This window comes from Anguilla anguilla, chromosome 9 (genome assembly GCF_013347855.1).
Source record: "Anguilla anguilla isolate fAngAng1 chromosome 9, fAngAng1.pri, whole genome shotgun sequence".
NCBI classification, from domain to species: Eukaryota; Metazoa; Chordata; class Actinopteri; order Anguilliformes; family Anguillidae; genus Anguilla; species Anguilla anguilla.
Genome location: NC_049209.1, coordinates 12628614 through 12652005, shown reverse-complemented (window position 1 = coordinate 12652005; position 23392 = coordinate 12628614). Strand labels below are relative to the sequence as shown.

Genomic DNA, 23392 nt, shown 5'->3' with positions numbered 1-23392 from the left:
TTTAGAAAGGCAGGAAGCTTAAAATCGCAGCAATGTAGGTCTGAAACAGGACTAGTGATCTTACTGGGAAATGCCTGGTGGAAAATGAAATAAAACATGAAGATTAATGTCTTGAACAATTTTAAAGACTACTCCCTGATAGATTTCAAATGAGCCAAATTATTTTATGTTTTTAATATAAACAGCTTTATATTTGCACTTTTTCCACAATAGTTAATTTTCTGGACTGACAAGAGGCAGCAGTCACTGCATTAGTGGATGCCAAACTCCCTTGTTGACTCACTGCAGTATAGTAGCATGAACTATTACTTAAAATCAGAATTACGCCTGCAGCTCTGAATTGTATAGTCACACACATTTAGCCTAAAATATTAATTTATTAGCTTCATTTTATGTGATCTTTAGTTTAAAGGTTAAATTTAGCTGTTCATCATTTTTGCAAAGGACCTCTGTAGTATTTTTGCTTTAGAGATTGCTAAAATTTAAAGGAATAATAGGGTGCTTTGGTGTAATAATACTTTCCAGTGTGCCTTTTGCTTTGATTAGGCTAGCTGGAGAATGGATGCAGCCATGTGAACATCAGTCAACCAAACCTACACATATCTGTCAAAATGCTATTTGCGGACATGTGAGTAATGGGAGGAGTGAAACGTTTCTTCACTTTCACACCCATGGTGTGAAAAAAAAAAAAAAATCATTTCTTTTTTTTGTACTTGAATTGGCCCTTTGAACCCATCGACATCCTCTCAAGCCCTCATTGACTTTCATTAAATCCGCATTGAACCCAGTTCTGTTGCTGCCCCATCTTGGGCATGTGGTGATGTCGGTAGCTTGCGGTCAAATTGTGTGCGATGTAAATCACGACTGATAACCGTGAGTACCAGCCTGCTGCCAGTGCGGATTGCTCTTAGTTTTTCCAAGGTGTTACGTGAGCACTTAGTCATGCCCGTACAAGCCCTTTCAACACCAGGTTTAAGAATCTTTGGTTTGTGCCAAGCTCGTACTTTGAAGAACCTTCTAGGCTATTACTTAGAAACTTTCTTTTGCATGCATGTTAATGAGCAAGTATGCTAAACCTTGTCACTCTCTGATACTTTTCAGATTTCAGAGGTCAGGGATCTCAGCTACTAAAACTGTTTATTACAAAAATAAGCCAAGTGTTTGGTTGAAAGAACACGGCCCCCCCCCCCCCCCCCCCTTTGTGTTTTGTGTGTGCCTTTTCAGCTGGCGTGCAGTGTAACGGGGTAGGCTAGGTAGTGCAGATCGGCAGCCATAACTGAGAGCCAGCTGCTCATGTATGTCAGGTTCAAGTTTAAAGGAAGGGGCTTGCTTGAGGGCAGTTCTGTACTATTCCTGCAGTTCTTGGGGGTATTTTTTTCCTCCCCCCTCCCCCCCCCCCCCCCCCTTATTGGAGGCCGTATCGGAGGAATGTGTCAGCTGGAGGCCCTGTTTGGCACCGTCGAAGGGGACAGGGGTAACAGGGTTTACAGACTGGGGGACTCGTATGTGCATTTGGATCCTTCCTGCAGCCCATTGCTGATATCCTGTTGAACAAGCTCCAGTAAAAATGCACTTTGATCACCACAGTTATGTTTCCTCTGTGAGCCCCTAACATTGAGTTAACCATTTTCACATTTCCTACACTTGTCTAAAAACCTGTTTTGAATTTATTATTAGGCTATATTGCCACTGGGAAATTTGGGTCTTTAAATACCCAGAATTCCCTTTGTCAATGTATACAATGAATCCAAAACAATCAGTAAAGAATAGAACTCACTAACGTATTATTTGTAGAGCCCGACCGATGCCAGATTTTTGGGTCCGATGCCAATCCCGATTTTGGAGAGTCCTAGCCCACCGATTACTGATGTTTTGACCGATATTTTGTCAAAAAGTGCAACATTTTCCAGTCAATTTGAAAAACGTATATTTTATTAAAGTTTCTATATTTAAGAACATTTAACTTATAAGCAAACAAATAAAAATAAACACACAAAGAACTTTTTAGATAAAAAAGTAAAAGATGATATTAAATTAAATATATATTAACACCTTCTTTAAGTGTGTGAAATCAAAATAACTCCACACCTTGCTTTTACTCCTTTCTTTTCCAGCCATCTATAAAAAATTAATTTAAAAAAAATCCAGTTTTTATGAATATTATTACTATTGTTGTTGTTGTTATTAATTTGTTATTATTATTTCTTGGTATCTATTCTCAGTACATTAATTATATTTTCTTATTTTATTCCTACTACATGATCTCAAAGAGTAAGACTATCTAGCGAGCTTCCCTGTCCATAAGAATTTGGTGGTGAAAATAGCTACAATGCGCTCTGACGTGTGACTAGATGACACACTCGCTCGCAATAACGCATTAGCTATTGACACAGCCTCATTATTTCTTATTATATATTCTCAGTAAGTTAAATGAATTATATTTTCTTATTTTATTTCTACTACATGATCTCAAAGAGTAAGACATTATCTAGCGGAGCTATAGAGTGAATCAAGTGTAACGTTAGATGAAATTAAATTGACTGGATGAAATACGTGAAAAAAAACTACAATGCGCTTTCGTACAGGTAACCCGCGCTACCTGTTGGTTGATTCACTTCTCCAACAGCAATCCTTCTCTCGTTATCACGACAAAGCTAGATAACATGGTTTAAAATGATCCATGTTAGAAGTGTTTTATCGGCGTTTTTACTGTCTGGTTAGCTTGCTACGATGACGCGTGACTAGATGACACTCACTTGCAATAACGCGTTGGCTATTGACACAGCATCATATAGTAGCTAATATCATTATTTCAGATAAAAAAACAAATGTGTGATGCATTCAATCACCATTTTATTTTGGCTGGTTATTTGAGAATACAGCGATGTCCTCCGGAAATGTAGATCCTACGCTGCTTATGTGCTCACTGACACTTCATATAGACTTGCTAGCCAGCTATCAAATATGTTAGCTAGCTCGCTCGCTTGATAATGAGGATTGATAAACATAGTGGTCGTATAAACGCATTTAATGAAAAACTTTCACTAAATATAGGCTACATACCTTTATTGCAGCAATCGAATCTGTGCAGACAAGTCTTGCAGTGGAGAATATTGGATGAGGCACGAGTGACAAACGTCTTATTAGAGAAATAGCACGTCAGCTGCTGCAGTTCACACTTGTATTAGAGCTCCCTCTACTGGATAATTCTAGTAAATAGCAATTGCAACGTTCAAACAGACAAGTACAGATAAATAATCATTGTTTTTTTGTTTATTATATTTATAAAAAAATCGGGAAACATCGGCGGCATAACTGCCAATCCCGATGTCGTCAAAAAAGTCAAATAATGGCCGATATATCGGCCACACCGATATATCGGTCGGGCTCTAATTATTTGCTCCTGATATTATTATCATTATTATTATTATTATTATTATTATTATTAAGGTGTGGTCAACTGTTCAGCTTTACTTAGGTCTTCCTCAGTGGACTTTTTGTTAGAGCAAATTAGTAAGTAGGCTATGTTTTAGATACAGGCCAAAACTCATGACTCAGTACCTCATGTCAGAGTATTCTAAAGTGACAGTGCTTTCTAGGCCTTGTTTTAAATTAGTAGGCCTATTTCTTTTCTTTTTTTGCCAATATAGGCTATTATCTACATTGTAGATTAATCTAAAGATTTTGCACCATTATTACAAGTAAAATGTAATGGACTGAGGACTGTGAGTGTTTTATGACCTAAAGTATTGTTTTGTTTGATCCAGTATTTCCTGTATTCTCTAGTTATGTGCTTATTAAAAAATAAATGAATTGTCAATCAATCCAGTGAAAACACATCAATTGTCAAGCTTTTTTGATTAAAGTACAAAAAAGAAAGCAGATGTTTCAGGAACCCTTTTTTGTATCAATGTTTCCCCTTGAATGGTTGAGCAGCCCAAGATTCAAACACCACTGGTCCAAGTCTTAGGCTGAAATTGCTTGTGCTACTATTTGGTGTCAAATTGAATGGATCCACAAGTAAAACTGCCGCAGCTGGTAGCTTTTCAGGAAAAAGGTGCTGAAACACTTGCCATTTACCTTGCCATTTTCTGTCTCCTCATGGTCAGTGACCATATGGCTGTCACAGTGATGCTGACCTGCATGATGTACCCATCTTCAGCCGTTCCAGTATTGCAGAACAGACGGGCATGCAGAAAATGCACTAGCCGCATAAGTTAACTCACCCTCTGTGATTGTCCTCATACAGGAAAAAAGGTTGTATTGCTTTTTTCAGTAAAGGCCCAAAGGTTTTTCGGAGAAGTCACAGGGGAATGATGTCATGCTGTCTTCAGGGGAGACTGGAAGGTGCAGATTTCAATCCCACAGGCTTCTATGAGAAGTTCCCATTAATTGGTAATTTGAGTATTTTCCAGAAAGAAGTTGCAAAATTATTTTTCCAAAATAAAGGTAGAGAGTCAAAATAAAGCAAAGAGGTAGCTGTAAGAATGCATTCATAATTTGTTTTCTTTTTTCCAGGGGTGGGGGTGGTTGAGTTTTGTTTCAATGAGGTATTAAAAAGAAAGAAGAAAAAAAGATGTTTCAAATGGATTTCACTTGTATTTCCCCCGCAAAACATAAATGCTCCAAATGCTTTACAGCACGTGAACAGCTTCTCCCTTTGCCTTTTATTTCCCTCTTTAGCCTACTTGTCAAACCTCTTTGATGGTCGTATGCCCATGACAATTGTGTTATTACAGGAATTGTATGTCCTCTGGATAGGAAGATAACCCTGCACCCTTTACTCAGTACTGTGTTTCTGGTACAGCTCAGAATTGGGTTCCCAAAACCACACACAAGTTACCCTGGATCTTCTCCTCACAACACAAGGGAGTGGCTGTCAGACGTACTCAAGGGGGGGGGGGGGGGTAATTTTGAGTTCCAACTCCAATTTTTTTGATTTGATTGTTCATTTCGAGCAAATGTACAGCTACAAGGCACTTACCAGTAGTGATGGTTTCATCAGCATTAGAATGTTCAGTTAAGAACATATGTGTGATTGTACAACTTAAACAGTGAATAAATGCACTTTCAGACTTCCGAGCTTTCAGAGCTCAGCCCAAAGCAAACCCTGAGGAAGAAAAAAATAGCAATCCCTGGCATAAGGCCTGGGTCTGTCATGCTGGGGGATGAATGGGTGTGGCTGCATTGGATTCTTATCGAATTCCCAGACGTAAGATTAGGAACGGGGCCTGCCGATGGCTTGTTTTAGTTATCTGCAGCTCAGACAGCGATTAGCGAGGTACCCCTGGTGTGCTGTCCATAAGGGGGCTCCATGGGGCTGGACACGCAAAGCTGACTTTATTTTCCTGAAGATGGGTTGTCGTAGTCTGGGCCTTCACTGCTTGCAGCTCGCAAAGGAGAAACTGAGGCAGGGAGATGGTGAGAAAGAAAGCAGAGGTGCAATAGCATATCTGTCTCATCAATTTGAAAGGATATTAAATCTATATTCCTCTATCACAAAAAGATCCTTTTCCTACCTTCCCTTCCACATACCAGTTCTGGTGACTGAGGATTAGGCCTACCTCTTTCCAGGTTGTTATGGCCTAACCATTGTACTTCTCATTAAGCGATCCAAGGATGTTGGCGATTTCCGAATCTAGGCCTTTTCTTCATTTGCACTCATTGTAAGTCCCTCTGTATAAGAGCATCAGCTAAATGCCTCAAATTTATGAATGCTGTTCTGTGTGTGTGTGTGTGTGTGTGTGTGTGTGTGTACATTTGCACAGTAAGCTCCATAACGTTTGGGACAAAGCCAGATTATTTTTCTTAATTTGGCTCTGTACTCCATAATTTTAGATTTGTAATTAAACAATTCACATGTGGTTAAAGTGCGGATTCTTTGATTTTATTAAAGGGTATTTTGATACTGGCTCTATACTCCATAATTTTAGATTTGTAATTTTAAAAAAAGATCACGCGTGGTTAAAGTGCAGATTCTCTGATTTTATTTTAAAGGACATTTTAATACATGAATACATGTTTCACCATGTAGAAACAGCAGCTTTTATACATAGCCCCCCATTTCAGGACACTATATTATTTGGTTGCTTCTTGGATATTTCTGATTAGTTTGAGTTCAATTGGCCTATGTCTCTGATTGTTTTTTCTTATTTCTGAGCCTCATACTGGCTTCCTTGACTTTCGTTGGCACAGCTCTGGTCTTTATGCTGACAAACACCAATAACAGATTGAAAATGCAATCAAAAGCTGAGTATCAAGACTAGATACCGAATGCTCTCTTGTATCTGCACCAAAGAAGCAATTGAACACACTTGACTTTCAGAAACACCTGTGAAGCCACTTGTCACAAATGCTATGGTGCCTTGAACTGGGGGCTATGTATAAAAGCTGTGGTTATTTCGGCACAGTGAAGCCAAAATGTATTAAAATGTAGTTGTATTTAAAGTTGTGGAGTACAGAGCCAAATCAAGAAGAGAACAAAATAAAGCCTTTGTCCCAAAGCATTATGGAGCTCACTGCATGTGTGTTACAGGCAGATACACTGCAATCATATCCGAGTTATCAGCCATTCCAGCATTTTCAATGTCTACTGCATTTTCGGTAAACTGGACTGCATTATTGGAGAGACAAAAGCTGAAAACCAGGTAGCTTTGGCCTCTAAAAGAGGACCAGCCCACACTGCCTGCAGGTCTGAATGACCGTGGCGTCTGCTGTTTTCAGTTGTCAGCTGCTTTGAGCAGAAATTAATTGGTTGTTGATTGAAAGAAAGGAAAAAACTTGCAAGCACTGAGACCCTCCAAGACTTGAGTTTGACACCCCTGCTCTAGATGAAGTGGTACGGCCTTGTGGGCGGGGGTGTGTCTGGGACATTTGTTCTCAAGGAACCAGATGGTCTCCAGCATGAATGGGGTCAGGAAGGGCAGGTTTTATTACGCTGGTACAGTATCCCTTGCAAAGGAGGGCAACTACAGCCCCTCAGAGAGTTCTGTTCAGGAGTTTGGTTATCCATTTCTCGCTGGGAAACATTCCAGTCTGAGGACCTGAGGACTTTTCCTATGGACTTATTTTTTGGCCTGTGTCCTGTCTTGGCATCGGTGAAGTTTTGGGCTCCACCAGGGCGGTCTTTTTGTTGACCTGGGCTTCAGTGCCTCATTTTCAATGAGCAGTCAGGATACGTTTGATATGCTGCTTGGCAGAAATGGTAAGTCCGTCCTATACAAGACCAGTTTTCAGTGAGTATACAAAAATAAACTAAACTCTTAGCTTTGTTTTCTAAAAGAATGTTTTTTTTTCAGTTACTCAGCACTTCACATGCAGACTCAGGCCTTTTTACATTCTTGTTTTGTATTCATATAACATTCATATGAGAACTTTACAACCTTTTTACCCCCTGTCATGCATGTTGAATGATACATATTTGCCTGAGGGAAAACATTTTCAGGGTAATCTTTCAATATTATTTGTAAACTATCAGCAGTGTAATTATATATATTTTATATGTGTGTGTGTGTGTGTGTGTGTGAATTTGTCAAATGAGTTAAAGTAATGATCAGCTACTTGTAATAATATTATGTTTTAGGATATACTGAAAATATGGTATTGCCTAGAAGTACTTAGATGAAAGATACAATAAGTTATGTGTAATGTAGTCTAATTCACAAATGTGAATGTATGAAGTATATTATGTATGTTAGTTCAATTAATAATTTTACAAGCATTGAATGTTCATGGCTAGTATTAGCCTACACTTTTTATTTTCTGAAAATCCACAGTCAAATAGAACTGCACTGCAAAATCAAACTTAAATTGTGTCTTATACAAATTTGGATTAAATATGGTAAATTGTGAAAGACAAGATCAAGAAGTTGAGTGATTAAGTTGTGCTTGCACTGCTTGACAATTTGAACGGATGGTACACTTCCATGCTTCAGTACACGATAGGGCAAATCCAACTGAGGTAATCTTCTCTACCTTGTTAAAGACTGGTTTACTGCTCTGCTGCATAGTAGCTGGCTTGGTATGTGGAATTTGGTGCCATTTTGTCCTCTCCCCATGACATCAGAATACTGGCCGCCTTTGTATCCAGCGGTGCTGGTACTTTGTGACACAGAGCCCTAGCTAATGTTTAAGTCATCAGCTGTACCGAGAACCGGTGGCCTTTGACCTGCGCTGCTGCCTTGCTCTCCGTTGTGACCGCACAGGCTCAGTCTAGCAGGCGTTTTGATTGAATAATAATGTGCAGTATAACTGTGGGGGTGTGGTTTTGAACTCGCAGATGTCAGTGGTCCATATTGTGGCAGGGCCGGAATCCCATTGGATGGCCGGTGTGAGACAGTGGCACCCATACAGCCAACGTGAACAAAGCACATTATTCATTATTATATGTGGGGTGGAAAGAGCAATGGGTGGCCAGGGCTTTGCTCCTGGGGGGAGGGGGGTGTTGAGTTAAATTTGCTCCCCCATATAGAGTTGCCTAATGCTGCCCAGTTAGTGACATGGTGTTCTGTTCTCTGCGTAAAGCCTAAACTTACACTTTACGAGTTTAGCATGAGAGTATTAGATTTTTCCATGTGGCATGATGCACAGAAGGGAAACCTGGGAGTCTCTTTTTAACACGGATGATGTTCTGGAATCGGCAAAATGGAAAGCAAGATATAAAAGTGGTCTGTAGAAAGAGAGGAGCACTGAACCACGGCTCAAAACTCAGGAGGAAAAAAAACACATTGCAGCTGCCCAGAAACCCTTTGAAATTGTAAGGCGAGGCACAGTCAGGCTACGCTCATCTTTTCCATTAACCACAGGCAGACATTGAGGGCTGTCCTGTCCTGTCTGGAATGACAGGCTGTAGCGCAAGGGGCTTCTGGGGGCCTCTGTGCTGCAGAGGGGTTCTAAAGGAAGCAGAGCCACAATTAGAACGCCTGTCCCTCGAAGTAAGGAGGGAACACTCAGTCTGTTGCTGTCCTTGGCGTGTGAACGGTAATGGGAATGAGCAAAACATTCAGTCGTAAAATATGCAGAACTCAACAGGAAACACTGTCTTATAAACATCTCCCTCAGCGTCAACAGTCCCCCCTGGTGTTAGGGCTTTCCTGTATGTCATTAACATACGTCCCCCCTTACCCGTCCCAGCCCTGCATTGGCCGACCATCTGTTTGTCAGCTGGGGAGTTCAAACGGCACCCCCACCCTGTGGCCACACCCTCAATAACATGGCTGCATTTACATACAGACACAACAACACTAAAATAAACAGGCCTCACCTTACATGCAGTCCCTCGGGGGGGTGTCAGAGGGGGAACTTCTAAAACTCATTGTTACTCACTTCCTCAAACTGGAAATTCTCGGCCCGGGTTTTACTAAGTGGAAAAAAGCACGACGAAACATGTACAGAGCTATTGGAAATATCGACTGAAGCCCATCTTCCCCGGAAGAAATCTTAAATCAGGAATTCCCTGGCATTTATATACTTGTGTTACACGTTTACCTCACTTATTGTTCAATTTTGAAATCCATTTCTCATCAAAAGGAAATACATGGCTCTTCTGCTGCGAGTAGTAGGCTATGATTTGCCAACATTCATCTGGTCGATGGATCTACACTGAATCCCAGTGTACCCTTATAATGTGCGTGCAGCAGTGAGCATATCTGCATGTCAGATCTTAATTTCCTTTTGCATCTAATTAGGGTTGGAGAGTTTCTTTCCCTTTATTTTGTGCAATCTGTTAGCTTGGGTAGTGATTTGAATGACTAGGACATGTGTCAGGTAGCTTTCTGATACTGGGGTGACAGTGCCTGGCGGGGGGCTAAGCCACCGAGCCAGCCTGCTGGTGGTGCGGAGGCGACAGTGCCTGGCTGTAGTCTAACCCACCGAACCAGCCTGCTGGTGGTAGGAGGGCCAGTACAGGGGGCCAAGGCTGGGGTTGAACCCACTGAGCCAGCCTGTTGGTGGTACAGGGGACCAGAACAGGGGGCTACGGCTGGAGTCTAACCCACTGAGCCAGCCTGCTGGTGGTACAGGGGCGACAATGCCAGGCTGGAGGCTAAGCCACTGGGCCAGCCTGCTGGTGGTACAGGGGGCCAGAACAGGGGGCTACGGCCAGGGTTGAACCCACTGAGCCAGCTTGCTGGTGGTACAGGGGCGACAGTGCCTGGCTGAAGTCTAAGCCACTCAGCCAGCCTGCTGGTGGTACAGGGGGACAGTACAGGGGTCCAAGGCTGGGGTCGAACCCACTGAGCCAGCCTGCAGTAGGGGGTTGGGGTTCACTGAGGTTGTTGGATGGTGAGATAACCGACAGCAGCTGTTGCATGAGAGGGAAAGCCAGCTGGTGGCCCTGCACTTGCTCTAAGGCAAGTCTGCTTGAAGGCCAAAGACCAGACAAATGACCTTCCTGCGTGGCCTAGCATGCTAGAGTAGCAAGTAAAGATTGCTAAATCTCAATAAAAGGGAGCAGGATGGGAGTCATTGTAGTAGCTGATGTAGATGATGATATAATTTTATTGTATTCCATACTTTACTAATAAATCCAAATACAAACATTTGAGGTGGGCAAAATGCAAAGCTTGAGAAGGAACTGGATAATGTACAGTTTTCGCAGGCTATGTACAAGCGTGCTCATATACAACCCCTGCCATTGGCTCAGGAGAGTGAAGACAACTTGCATTTTTCCTTCAAAACAAGCAGAGTCAGGCACCACAGCCACAAGCCACAAGCCACGAATGCACAGAGTGGAGGCAGAGCAGACCCAATCATACATGTGTGCAGAGAGCAAGCCACAGGCACCTGGACCACCAACAGGAGTCACTCAAGCAATTAATACTGCTGTCCCCACCAACTAAATCCCTCCCATATGTGCCTTGGGCAATGCACCGCCCCTGTAGGGCATTGTGTAGTTTTCTAATGCACTCTAGGATACACAAGATTTAAGTTCAAGGTTTCAAAGTGTAACAGGGGGCTTACACTTGAATCCTGTGGATCTCTCTGTGGTTTGATGATGTGTGTTCCGCTTGGAGCCTGTGATGGAAGACGTCAGACTTATTACCTTCATATGTACCTGGACTTACAGTCCATGCAGCCCAGCTCAGGCCAGATATGTGTATCCAGGCATTGTTCATAATTAACATCTTTACAGACTGAGCCCAGTTTCTTTTTGCTTGCCAATTCTGCAGTCAGGGCTCCTCAGTGTTTTTTTATTTGTCACCACATCAGTTCAGATTGAATGCACAGCTGCAGGATAATTGTATTTTCACATGCACTTCAGACTACTTCAGGAGTTTTGTGTGTACATTTTAACACATACCAAAATAAAAAGTCCCCCTCTCTAGATATAGGCATTAGCTAAATCTTGAAATCACCCCTCTTCAAAACATGGGCAGAATTAAATATATAAAATGTATAGGCCTATATAATGTCTAAAATAAAATTGGAGTGTACATGCATATTACTGTATATAGGCTATCATGGTTTTGAGGTGTGCAACTGAACATAGGCCTAATCTTTTCATGACCGATTTTGTTTGGTTACTACTCGCCAAAATGCATCTGTTGGAAAATGGTGGAAAGGTAAATGATGGTATAATTGTGGTAGACAGTGGCTGTCACCAAGTCACAAATAAATGGTCCGACTATACTGTGGGAAAATGCTAACTGTTTTTTTTGGTTACATCTTGTTAGAATCCCGGTTTCTTTTAAATCTTTTTGTAACTAAATTACATGTAATTGTCAAATGATTAACTTTAAAGAATGTCCTCAGTAGACTGCAGATCTCCTCCAAAGCCCCATGAATCTGCACTGAAATTGTATTTGCAATCCAGCCAATACTTTTCCAGGTGTGTCTGTGAGCCGGACAGGCAAACGGATACATTTCATTAAATAACTTCCTTGGTGAGGGTAGTAATTATCTTTATGCGTGTGTCTTCCAAGGACCTTTTATCAATTCTAAGTGACAGAGGAATTATGGTTTTATATGATATTATGTTGCAATTATTTTGCAGATGCTCTTATCCAAAATTACTTTCATTAGGATAACATGAGCATAATGGTCTACATGAAATCTTTCTAATTCCAAAATGTATGTTGGAACCTGGATACGTATTAAGATAGTATTATTCTTGAGATTAGCTTATCCGTTATTACTGTTTCGATAAGGATAATGTATCCTAATGAATTTAGATGAGGCTATTTATGGATCATTTAGACTGGGTTATGAGAGGTTTCGTTGTTGGAATCACCTTAGAATACTGATATTTTCAATTCAGTTTGGGCTGTTAGTGCTTGGACTGTAATCCTCTATGGTCCACACAGTAACTAGCCTACATCTCACTGTCTGGGTCATGGATTGATCTGTTGAGGTGGGTTGCATTGATTGTGCCAGCGGCAAGCTGGAGGTGGCTTATGTGTCCCCATTGTTAATTTCCTTCTGGCTGAATCCACCTTGACTGCTTGACATCACATTTAATAAAGAGTCATACTTGTCTCAGATAAGTACTTTAAACAGAAGCATCAAACAATGTGTTCTGAGAAGGAGTTTTTAAATAAACAAATGATTGGTTTGTGGGAAGTGAAATTCTATTCAGAGTTTAGACCACCATTTTTAAGTGAAGAACAATAGCCTAGAGAAACCTCCATTTTCTCTAAATGTCACGGTCCTCTTGATGTCTCCACAAAAAACAGAAGTCCCTGTTCCACAAAGTACTGTGCACCACCAGTTTGAGGAAATGGAAGTTGGCTGAATGTGGTGGATACACCACCCTTACCTCCTTTCCATGATCTATAACCTTTTCCCCAGATCATGGATATGCATTCCTGGTCCACACTTTTGTGGAACAAGATAAATAATAATAACAACAATAATAATAATAATAATAATACTCCCCCCCCCCCCCCTTTGGAGTATGTAACCACATAAATGGCCAATTCAAAAGCCTATATATTTAAAAAAAAAAAGTCAATTTTTTAGTCACTTCAATATTTACTTTTGTGTCTTTACAGTATCTTCACTTTAATGAATACAGTTATTTTTTGATCAGAACTGCAGGTGCCCTATACATTTAAGTTGAAATTGATAATATATGCAAAATATTTCCACACAGTAGGACATCAGATAACCCTCTTCAGTACATGCAAATATGCTCTTTAGAATAAGGAAAGAGGTGCTCCCTCAGCTTATGTTAGCTAAGCTTTCCTTCTTGCCTCTCTCTTCGACCGAAGGCCGAAGTGACCCGTGTTACACAATATAGTAAAAATGGTCATTTTCCTATAGTGAGGTCTTACACTGAGAATTCCCCTTCCTTCCTACTCAGTCGGGTTAATGACATTTTAATAGTTGTAACATGGTTTCCATATTGAGAGGCCTCCCTGGAGGGCATGGTGAAAGGGCAAAAAGATATTCGTGGGTGTGGGCTGAGAGGGAAATCCCCCACCGCACCAGACCCCCTCCCCCCCAGAAATTGCGGTCATAACATCGCCACGTTTAAACACGCGGCGCTCTCGAAGGATGAAAGTAGAGGACAGTGAAGTTCTCGGAAGCCCATGCCTGCTCCGACAGCAAACACACACTCTCAGTTTATGAGTTCAGCCAAGATGCCAGCTCGCTCAGTTGTACTTGATGTTTTCACAGTGTTAGGATTGGTAAGAGGCTCGAAAAAGTTCCGCCCTGGCAGACTCACTTTTTCTGCAGATAAAGATGTAGCGGTTTTGCTGGCTCGAAACACGGCATTGAAGTCGCAGTTTGGCCATTTTGCATTCCGTACTGTTCGCATATGAGGGGGTTTCTTCTGTGCTCCAACTGAAGGTGAAAGTTTACATTTAATGTAAGCCTCTGTTACTGACTGCACGCTATAAAAAAGGCTGATGAAAATTCCACTGCCATGATAAGTTTATTATTTTGTACACTTTGTAAACAGCTTGCATTGTTGTCCGTTGCTTGTGTAAGGGTTGAAAAGTGGTTCTGATTACTTTTTTTTGTCATGCTTTGTCTGGTGCTTTTATTCAGCCCACCCTCTGAATGATGTGTCCTAGGTTGCCAGCGTAGATTCCCCCCCCCCCAGTTTCTTGGCTGCTCGTTACCTGCTGTCAATGAGCGTTCCGGCTCTTGGTTTAGCGTTTGACTCTGAGCATGCGGTGCCCACGCTGCTTCCTGTGGGTGTGCCGTCTTTGTGTCCACTAATTTGTATTTCTGTGCTCCTGACTTCTTTCATCCTTCAATTCAAACAGCCCTCTCGGTGCGTTTCTGTGTTTCCACCTTAAGTCACTCATTTAAGCAACAGGGCAGCAACACGCGTAAATCACGCTGTAGTTGCGTTTCTGGTCTGCTGTATTTACTGAGCTTTGGAGAGGCCCTCTGATTTGCTCTGCATTGGGCTGTGCATAGTTACGGGGCTCAGGTGAGATTTGGGAAGATATAGGCTAGTCTACCCCTTGTCTGGACATCTTGGTTTCAAAGCATTGTGGGATTAAGAGGAAGATGAGGAGGGGAAGATGCTGCAAGGAGAAATGGAAACTAGCAAATTGGCCACCAGGGATAAAAAAAAAGGTCTGTTATGGTGAAAACGCCCTGCCTCCGGCTAGACTGTCTGGCTCAGCTTCCGCACCACGCTGCTTCTGGTCTTACAGCTTTTGGCATGTGCTGGCCGAGTGTAATGTTGCATGTTAGCATTATCCTGTTTGAATACCAACCAAAAAAATTGGGAACATGTAAGATTGCATTGTGTATTTGGGCTGGGCTATTGAGGCCATAGCCCTATTTAATTTTGAGATATGTTGTGAGCCAAATTTGATATGAAATAGCATTCTCACTTTGTTTATTCATTTTGGAGGGACAGCACAGTATATATAAAAGTGGGAGTGTTGGTTATTATTACTGTCTGTAATGGATTGTTTGAGAAAACTTCGCGGTTGCGGTTGCAGTAGCAGTCCTGCCACGTGTAGGGTACAGCTGTTCTCATTGATCAGAACAGGCCAGCCGGCTAGCCTTAGTGCTGTTTTTCTTTCTGTTGAATGTGTCCATAATAATTGCTTTCTGTCTGTACCTAATGACAATGTGCCAAGAGCTGCTTTGATTGGAAAACTGGGGGGTGAGAAGTTTATTAAGCTTGTGTTCTTGTGTGAAAAGGTGCACTGACATAGATTCTGTTCCAAGCCTTATTCACCTTTATTGCTTGTTAATTGAGTTAATTAATTACACGAGACACAGAAATCATTTGAAATATCTGGCAACTGCCTGAGTTATAGCTGTTAGTCCAAACACCATTATATTTAATCTACTTTGCTGTGATAGACAAAGCACTTAGTAGTGAGCACTTACTAGAGTGTGCACTTACTAGATTGACAGAACGTCCTAGAATTCTTACTGTTTAACAGACTACCGCAGATTCTTAAAGCATTTTAGCATTCTACCCCATTGTAACTGATCTAACCTTGTAGGGAGGTGAAGCAGACCAGTTTCGGGAACGATACTTCCGGTATACCCCCCCTTATATAGCCTACTAATAAAGCAGCTAAAGCTAAATATAAGAAAACTACTTAGTGTTTAAATCTGGGTTCGAAGTAGGCCTATGTGTTTCAAGGTTAATATATATTGCTATATGCTGAATATGAAGGAATACAAGATGTTTTAAAAAGTAATGAAAAGCAGCGTATCGATCGTTTGCTGATTATGTGGAGCCTTGTAATTTTGTGGTTGCAGAACAATGCTTCATGTGCTTGTATGAAGTTGTCGCTATTGCCATCTATGATGAAATGCGCTAGCATAGCATGTAGCAGTATACTGGAAATGCCGTTCAATGGGACTTCCGCTTCACCTCGCTATATGTGCTAGGATGTAGACCCACAGATGGACTATTGTCAGCTTTGTGAAAAGCTATGTAGGAAGACAGAGAAGAAAGTTTTGACCATTCAGTTCCTTTGATTTATTTTTCATCTTTTTTTGGCTGGACCACAACAGTGGGGCCAGCCCTATAAACGCGAATGTATGTGACTGAGTGAGTGACTGAGTGAGTGATGAAGTTACACCATTGGTCGGCTGGATCACTTGTGTTAGGTCCAGCCATATACTAGGTTTTGACCTGGTCTTGTTTTTTTTTTTTTTTTTACATTTTCCAATAGGGTGAGGGTGACATAAAACATTATGCCTATTTACTGACTCAACTTACAGGCTTCAGTATAATTGGGTACGATAACAGCTGTGATATCACAAAAAAATGTGAGAATGTGCTTTGGTTGTTTAACAAAACTGTCTGATTAATGACCTTTAACAGGGCCATTTCAAAATGAGTCTCATTTCACACTCAGTAGGAACAACCTAGTAGCCGACAAAGCGCAATGAGGGTGATACTGCCCTTAATTAAAGCATTATTTCCTGCTTGTCACCTTTGAGACCTTCAATGTCTGACATGATTCTGCAGAATAGCTACTTTAACCCACAGAAATTGAGCCTGGTAAGAATTTCAGTGGCTTCAGGAGTGGGAGTGGAGGTGTCGACATTTCAGCCTGTGTTCTTTCTTGTGTGCATTTTCTGCACTCATTGCAGGTAACCTTGTCACTTTCCTGTTCAATTCATAACGTACGTTTCCTGTCTGAAATTGGTTTAGTTTGTGATCTGGGTGCTGTTCACTTTACATCAACTGCCCTGAGAAGCTTCAGCCCTTACCTGGACTCAATATGTCAGCTCTGTACTTTATTCCATCTGAAATGTAATTGCCCCTGGTACAGGTCTCTTCCTGTGGGCTGTGATATAGATATCCGGTCATGTTTTTCTCTTCTAACAATGTAAAAGTACAAATATTTAACCCCTTTGCAAATCTGGCCAATCCTCACCTGTTTAGGTAGTGTTAAAACTATTAAAGGTTTTATAGTGTCAGACGTGAGCAGCACCGAGACTTGGAAAATGGCTTAAATGAAGCAGGACACTTGTTACCATTTACAATATGAGCTTAGATTAGTTTATATTCATATTTTAATGGTGAAAATTCAAAAATAAAGTTGTTCTCCTTTAGTTTGAAATGAAATACTGAGAGATTTCACATATAAAACAGGCAAAGCTATAGGCTACATGTCCTGGATCATAAACTCCTTGACCACAAGTCTGCAAAATCTGAAGTTCGATTCCACTGCCGTTATGCCCTTGAGGAAAGTACTTAACCTGTATAATATGCCATCATTCACTCTTGTGCGTTTTTCTGTATCCTGCAGTTTGTAATCTTCTGTTGCATGGGGATGGGATGCCATTTTACAAATGTTAGCATTTATGATCACTCAGGGAAAATTTGTGTTCATCGAGCACATGTCAGCACACAGTAAATTTGAATGAGTATTTTTCATGCCCTAAGTGATGAGTATAGTGAGTATAGATACAAATACCCCACATTTTGTACGATAAGAATACAATAGAATGATATATCCCTCCATCAAATGTTGGTGATTTTCTAGCTTCACGGTAAACCTATGAATGCTATAAGCTATGAAGGCTTACACTACAGTATGTAAAATGCCCAGATCAGAGAATAGCACAAGGCACTATGTCCAGTGTTAATTCAACTCTTAACAGATAACATTTGGTCCGACATTCCAGAGTTTCTAGAGCTGAATTAAACACTGGACATTTTACTGTGCAGGCCACTGCGAGCCACTACACTAACACCACCCTCAGTGTTTCAAATTTATTTGTAGTGGTTGACTCTGTGTGTATTTGTTTGGGTGGGGTTGCACCCAAAATGCACTTCTGAGAATTGTTCGTGCTATTTATTAAACTGTATTGTATCTGTTAACAGGTTATTCAATTCTGCTGCCCAGACAGATTTCACATATTGTGTTGGGGCACTTCATCCTTTTTTTTGTGTTAGGGCCCTTTTTTATTTATTTATTTTTTACTTTGGCCAGATGAAAATGAAAATTTTTACGGCACTTTTCGCATCAAGTTGTACCAGCAACACAGAGAATAAACAGAATGAAAAAGCAACCTGTAGACTAAAATGATTTTTGCTCTAATGGTCTCAGTTACAGATAAAGCATGATGTTATCTGAATGATTTGGAAGATAGCACGATCACACACAAATTCTAAACATAGGTTAAGGGCTTTAAAGTCATAGGTGCCTGATATCCAAAATGCCCTCAAACACTATGGTTTTCATTAATTTCAGTTAAAGTACTAACTGTTAACATTACTACTGTTAATGTGACAGTAATGCTATGGTGAGAATTTGGTTTAGCCATGCTGATGAGCAAAATTATTGAAATCTTTACATGGAAATGGTAAGATTGTAAATTTATTTCATATTTAATCACATATAGGCTATTGGTAGTAGAATGACATGGCATACACAAGAATTACTCTTGTTTATTTTGCTGTTAAGTGAGCAGCATTTTTCACCACTGTATTTACATACCTTCGGGCTATTGTTGACTTTATCTTGTTGCTATGACAGAATGCTAATTTCGGTGGTGAAAGAATACTTTTATGAACTCCCAGATAGATGCTATTGCCCGAAGTGCCAGGCTTGTTGCAGATGAGACTGGGCAGGGGGTGTTTGTCGAATGGACGAACTGCACGACTATGGTGGCGCTCAGAAACTGCATATTTGGTGCAGTTAGCTATTGTGTATCGTCTACTAATAAAGCTATAATACAGAGTTTGTTTCCATTCATAGCTTGGTTGCAGGAGCACTGAATGTCTGAGGTTAGCCCATTCGGTCTTGCGTGAAGGGGTTAAAGATTGGAGGTCCTCCTCCTCATTCAGTACTTCCTGAATTTCCCTTCCCAGGGCCCCTGTGCGGCTCCGTTGTAGCATCTCTCCACATCCCTCACGCCTTGCCTGCCAGATTATTGTCCTCTGAGTCTGTCAGAACAGCACCGTCAATCACTTGTACTGTTAGTTTTATTTCCTGGTGGAGTAATAACCTGCAATGCTATTTCCTGGCAGAGTAAGGATGGTTGTGCTGTTATTGAATCGCTGCACCAATGGGGGACTTCCTTCTGGCACTTTCCCTGTGCTCAGTTCCCAAAATGTTCCATTTAATTACAGTTCTCAAGATGTGCCAATTAATAACTGAGTAATGTTCCTAACCTATGTAGTTTACCCGGTCAGTGGGGGAACCAATCAGGATCTGATTGATTTGATTTTTGATACAGTGAATAGGCTAATTGGTATAACATAGCCTAATAATTTCAGCGATGCGGATCAGTTTTGTGTGGATGGAAATGTGTGGATTAGCATGGCTTTTGCAGATAAATTGGTTCCCTTCTCTGAAATTGTTTGTGAGACTGGAATAGAGTAGCCTACTTTCCAGAACTTTCTTTGTGTCAAACTTTCAAAATATTCAATAACTGTGGCCATAGTGGTCAGCGAAGCGTGCACGAGTGGGCGTTGATGCACCCGAACAGTAGCGTTTTCTCTGCAGATTCTGTCACAGTGTCTCACATCTCCAGCTTTGTTGTCTTTTACAGGTGTTCAAATAAACCCCAATCAGTGTTCAATTCAAGGCAGCACCTTGACATTCCCTTTCTGTGATGCATGATGGATATGAGTATGGGAATGGCAATTACATATATTTAAAAGGCTGTTCTGCAAGCCAGGGCATGAATACCCATTTTTTGTGAGGAAGGTAAACTTTACTACGATATAAAAAAAATGCTAGCATTGAAATTCCTGAAAGGAACAGTCACCTCTTGACTCCAATCTCCTGCTCGTCTCTTAAGATTGTTTGAGGGTGAATGAAAACCAGATACGCGGGGAGTAGCATAAAATTTGGTTGAAATGACCAGATAGTGTTCCAAAAACCCTTGACTGGAGCTTTTCAAAAGAGCCCATAGTGATGTAAAAGAAAAGGCCGACCATTTATGGCACATGCTGTGTGTTTTTTTTTTTTTTTCAGAACTTGAAGCTAAAGAAGCGTGCAACTGGCTACGAGCTGCTGGCTTTCCACAATACGCGCAACTTTACGAAGGTAATGACACAATTGCAGGATTGGTCACACTTTCAATAGTAGACAGCTTACAGCTGAAGAGATACAATTATGAATGCTGAAGAAACAACACAAGGATATATTGAACATTTTAAAGGTATGAGCAGGTGTCAATGATAGTGTTTAATTGTTTCAGAGGTGGATCAAGTGTTATGCGTTTCTCATTATACACAGTTGTTATGCACTTAATTCTATATATTCACCTGCACCTGCACAAGTCTGTGTTGCTTCACATTACAGAACTGAATAGTTTGTATCAAACATGCTCATTTTACCTGATCGTATTGTGTAAATCCAGATGACTAATGTTCCATTATGTTAATGCAGTTATTTAGCAGAGACTTTTGGTCTGATTGTCATTGTTTCATCCAGCTTACAGAGTCACTTGTTCCCAGTGGGGGGGGCAGTATAAATGGGCACATGTAGCTAATGACAAAGGGCTTTAAAATGGGAGTAATTTGAGAATGGGTCTGTGATTTGCAAATGATTTGCATTGCCAGGAGGAAGATAATTGAACTTGCCACCCTATTTTCAGGAGGCTAATGTTCTTTTTATAAGGTGCAAAATATGTAGCCTAATTGCCTAAGAGCCTCATTTTAATTAGCCTATGTGCTTCAATCTCACATGCACCCAATTTGTAACAGTAAAGGCAATGGATCGGTAAATTGTGTGCCATTTTCCAGGTACATGTGACCCGGCTTTAGGCCTTGAAATGAGACAGTGTGCCGGAGTGATTAAGTCCGCCAAAGTGCAGGGAGAAATTATGTCACACCCCTACTCGCCTGACTTTGTTGGCTACCTGTTAAAGTGTGCATGGAGTCCTTGGTGCTACATCACAGTCAAAAGCAGTCACTATACCTCTATTAAGTCATCATATGTACACATGTATGTATGGTTCTAAAAATAAGTATTTTGTTTCTGAAGAAAGCTGATTAACTGTGAAATTAAATTACTTAGATAATTCTAATCCAAAATCATGCATTTTCCCCTCCATCATAACACTTGTTTTTTTTTATGCATGTTTTTGTTTCACAGATGCTCTGTTTCCTATTGATATACCCTCTGTGAAAAAAGACCACGACTTTCTGGACAGGGACTCACTGAAATCACTTTGCAGGTAAGATTTGGTCAGCAGCCTTGAAGTGCATTAAGATCTCCAACACAAGCCTGACTGGAATTCCCGGTGAAATTCGTAGGCTCAAAATAGGGCTTAGGAGATGACTTTGTGTCAGAACAACTGCGGTTGGTCTGGCTTTACTGCCATCGTCAGCTTGATGTGTCATCTCCCTATATTTAGCTACAAGAGAACACATCGAGTTAAAAAATGAATGTGACAAAACAAATTTAATTGGATCAATTTAGTTAAATATTTACTAAAGTTTCACTTTGTAAGTGCCAGAAATGACACATTCTACAGGAATAGTAGTATTCCATAGAATTAGAATTGCATAGAATTGCCAAATCCTGAACTATTTCCCATTCATTCCATGAGATTGCATATTTTCATAAACCATGAGCACTTATTTCAAACATTTTCATGGAATTCTGTCCAATTACAACGCATAATGATTTATAAATACACGGTAAAGGGGGGAAGATGTGGCATAAATACACTGAAAATTTCCCAATAATGACACAAATTTTTTTTTTTTTTTTTTAATTTTCTGTTGAAAATCACGTTGATAATGGGCAGCTAGGATGGATGAATGTCATCAGCTCTCCCTGTCCGTCTCATTCTTTTATGCAATTAAGTGGATTCTACTGTTGTTAATTTAGTGTTTCAAAGGTTGCACGTAAACTTGAAAGCAGTCAAAACATTGAAAAAAATGGAAATGCTGTAACAACCACAAACAAGTTATACCAATAAATCCACAGAATATTTTTAATTGTTTTACTGGTGTTTTTTTCCTAAAGGAGGCTTGAAAAAATGTGTATGCGGCTGGCCTAAGACATTTCTATGCAAGAAAAACCTTGTATACTCATTCTCTTACAATTGCTTGTTTTCGTAATGCCAGTGGTCTGAACTGAAGTGCATTGAAGCTTTAAGTCACTTTTGAATATTCAACAGAATAGTATCTCCCAGCTGAATTAGTTTTAAAATGTAAATATGGCTTCATGAATGAATAATCTGTTTGAAATGAGATCCTGATTGTGAGTCTTAGATATCCTCATGATATAGGCTAGGCATATTCAGGGGTGCAGTCTGCAGTAACTAAGATTCCAGTAATATATACTGTAAGATGAGAAGTGGCAGCTGATATGGCATTATGGAGAAGAGAGCAGGCTTGTTTGGACTCTCCTGCATGGATAGTGGAGGTTACGCCAATGAGCGCTTATGAAAATACAACTGGGTATTCCAAACTGAGGAGGGAAAATATAAATTATTTAGATTATTAGGAGCTACTTTACACATTTTAAAATGAGTGTGTTCCTCGCCAATCTGTGAACAGCAGGTAACCGCTACTCCTCTTGGTCCTACGCAAATAGCACAGCAGCTGTAGCAGGTGAAATCTTCCGTTGCTTTCGCTCAGAAGCTGGCGACTTATTTAAACACTACAAGCCACAAAATACCCTCCTACGTCTCAGATGCCAGCTGAACCATCTGAGCTGAAAGGGTCTCTGAACGCATCGCTCGGATTGTGTAAAAATAAGGGGAAAAAATATTTTAATGCAATACATTCAGTTATGCGATGTCCTTTTGATGTGAACCTTGGAGTGGTGTAGTGGCTGATTTGTCTGGGAATGTACGGCATGCGGGCTTTTATGATATGTGAGTACCACAGGCTTCACAGAGAGCCTGTCTGCACACTGTCGCTGTGGACCTTTTATCTTTGATAAGGGTCGTGTTCGGCCTCTTTGTAATTATGGGGGTTCCCTTTGGTGAGAACACGCTTGAGCGATTCCGTTTGTTCCCATGTCCTTCTCATGCATGGATATGCCTGAGATAACCAAGTTAAAATGGAATCGTGTGATTAATGATTATGCGGGCCATTTCACGGTATCTGTAGTGTTCTCAGGCAGTGATGAAGAGGAGCAATTTATTCGAGCAATTTGTTGCATGTAGTTGCCGTTTCAGTGTGACTTGAGAAATATGAGTTTGATCCGAACGTGGGCGAGAGAAGCCTTCTTGCACAGCCCCTGCATTTGGCTGCACGTATGGTACTTTCTATCGCTGTGGCTTTAGAAGGCTTTTTACAGCACCCTGCCAAACTCAGACTTGTTGCTGGGAGGTTGAAGGTTGAAGCTTTAACTATGCTGGACACAGTTTCAGCAGATGAGGTGATATGTCAGAGTTTTCAGGGCAAGGGACCTGTTCTAACCCCATCATTTCTCTCACAGGAGGCTGACAACTCTAAACAAGTGTGCCTCTATGAAGCTAGAAGTTCATTTTCAGCGCAAACAGGTGGGTGGAAGTTTCCAACACATTCAGTTCA

At 40.8% G+C, this 23392-nt stretch overlaps 1 protein-coding gene across 3 annotated transcripts in view; it reads left to right on the top strand.

Moving 5' to 3' along the window:
• The window catches only part of stard8 (StAR-related lipid transfer (START) domain containing 8), a 54360-nt gene that overhangs the window by 16839 nt on the left and 14129 nt on the right, over window positions 1-23392 (top strand). For 2 of the 3 annotated variants that reach the window (XM_035434363.1, XM_035434362.1), the window contains 3 exons: window positions 19869-19940; window positions 20994-21075; window positions 23298-23361. In XM_035434363.1, coding sequence (XP_035290254.1) covers window positions 19869-19940; window positions 20994-21075; window positions 23298-23361 — 218 coding nt within the window. Of the gene's footprint in view, window positions 1-6905; window positions 7205-19868; window positions 19941-20993; window positions 21076-23297; window positions 23362-23392 lie in introns of those variants that run through there. The other variant, XM_035434364.1, reaches the window with a different exon arrangement.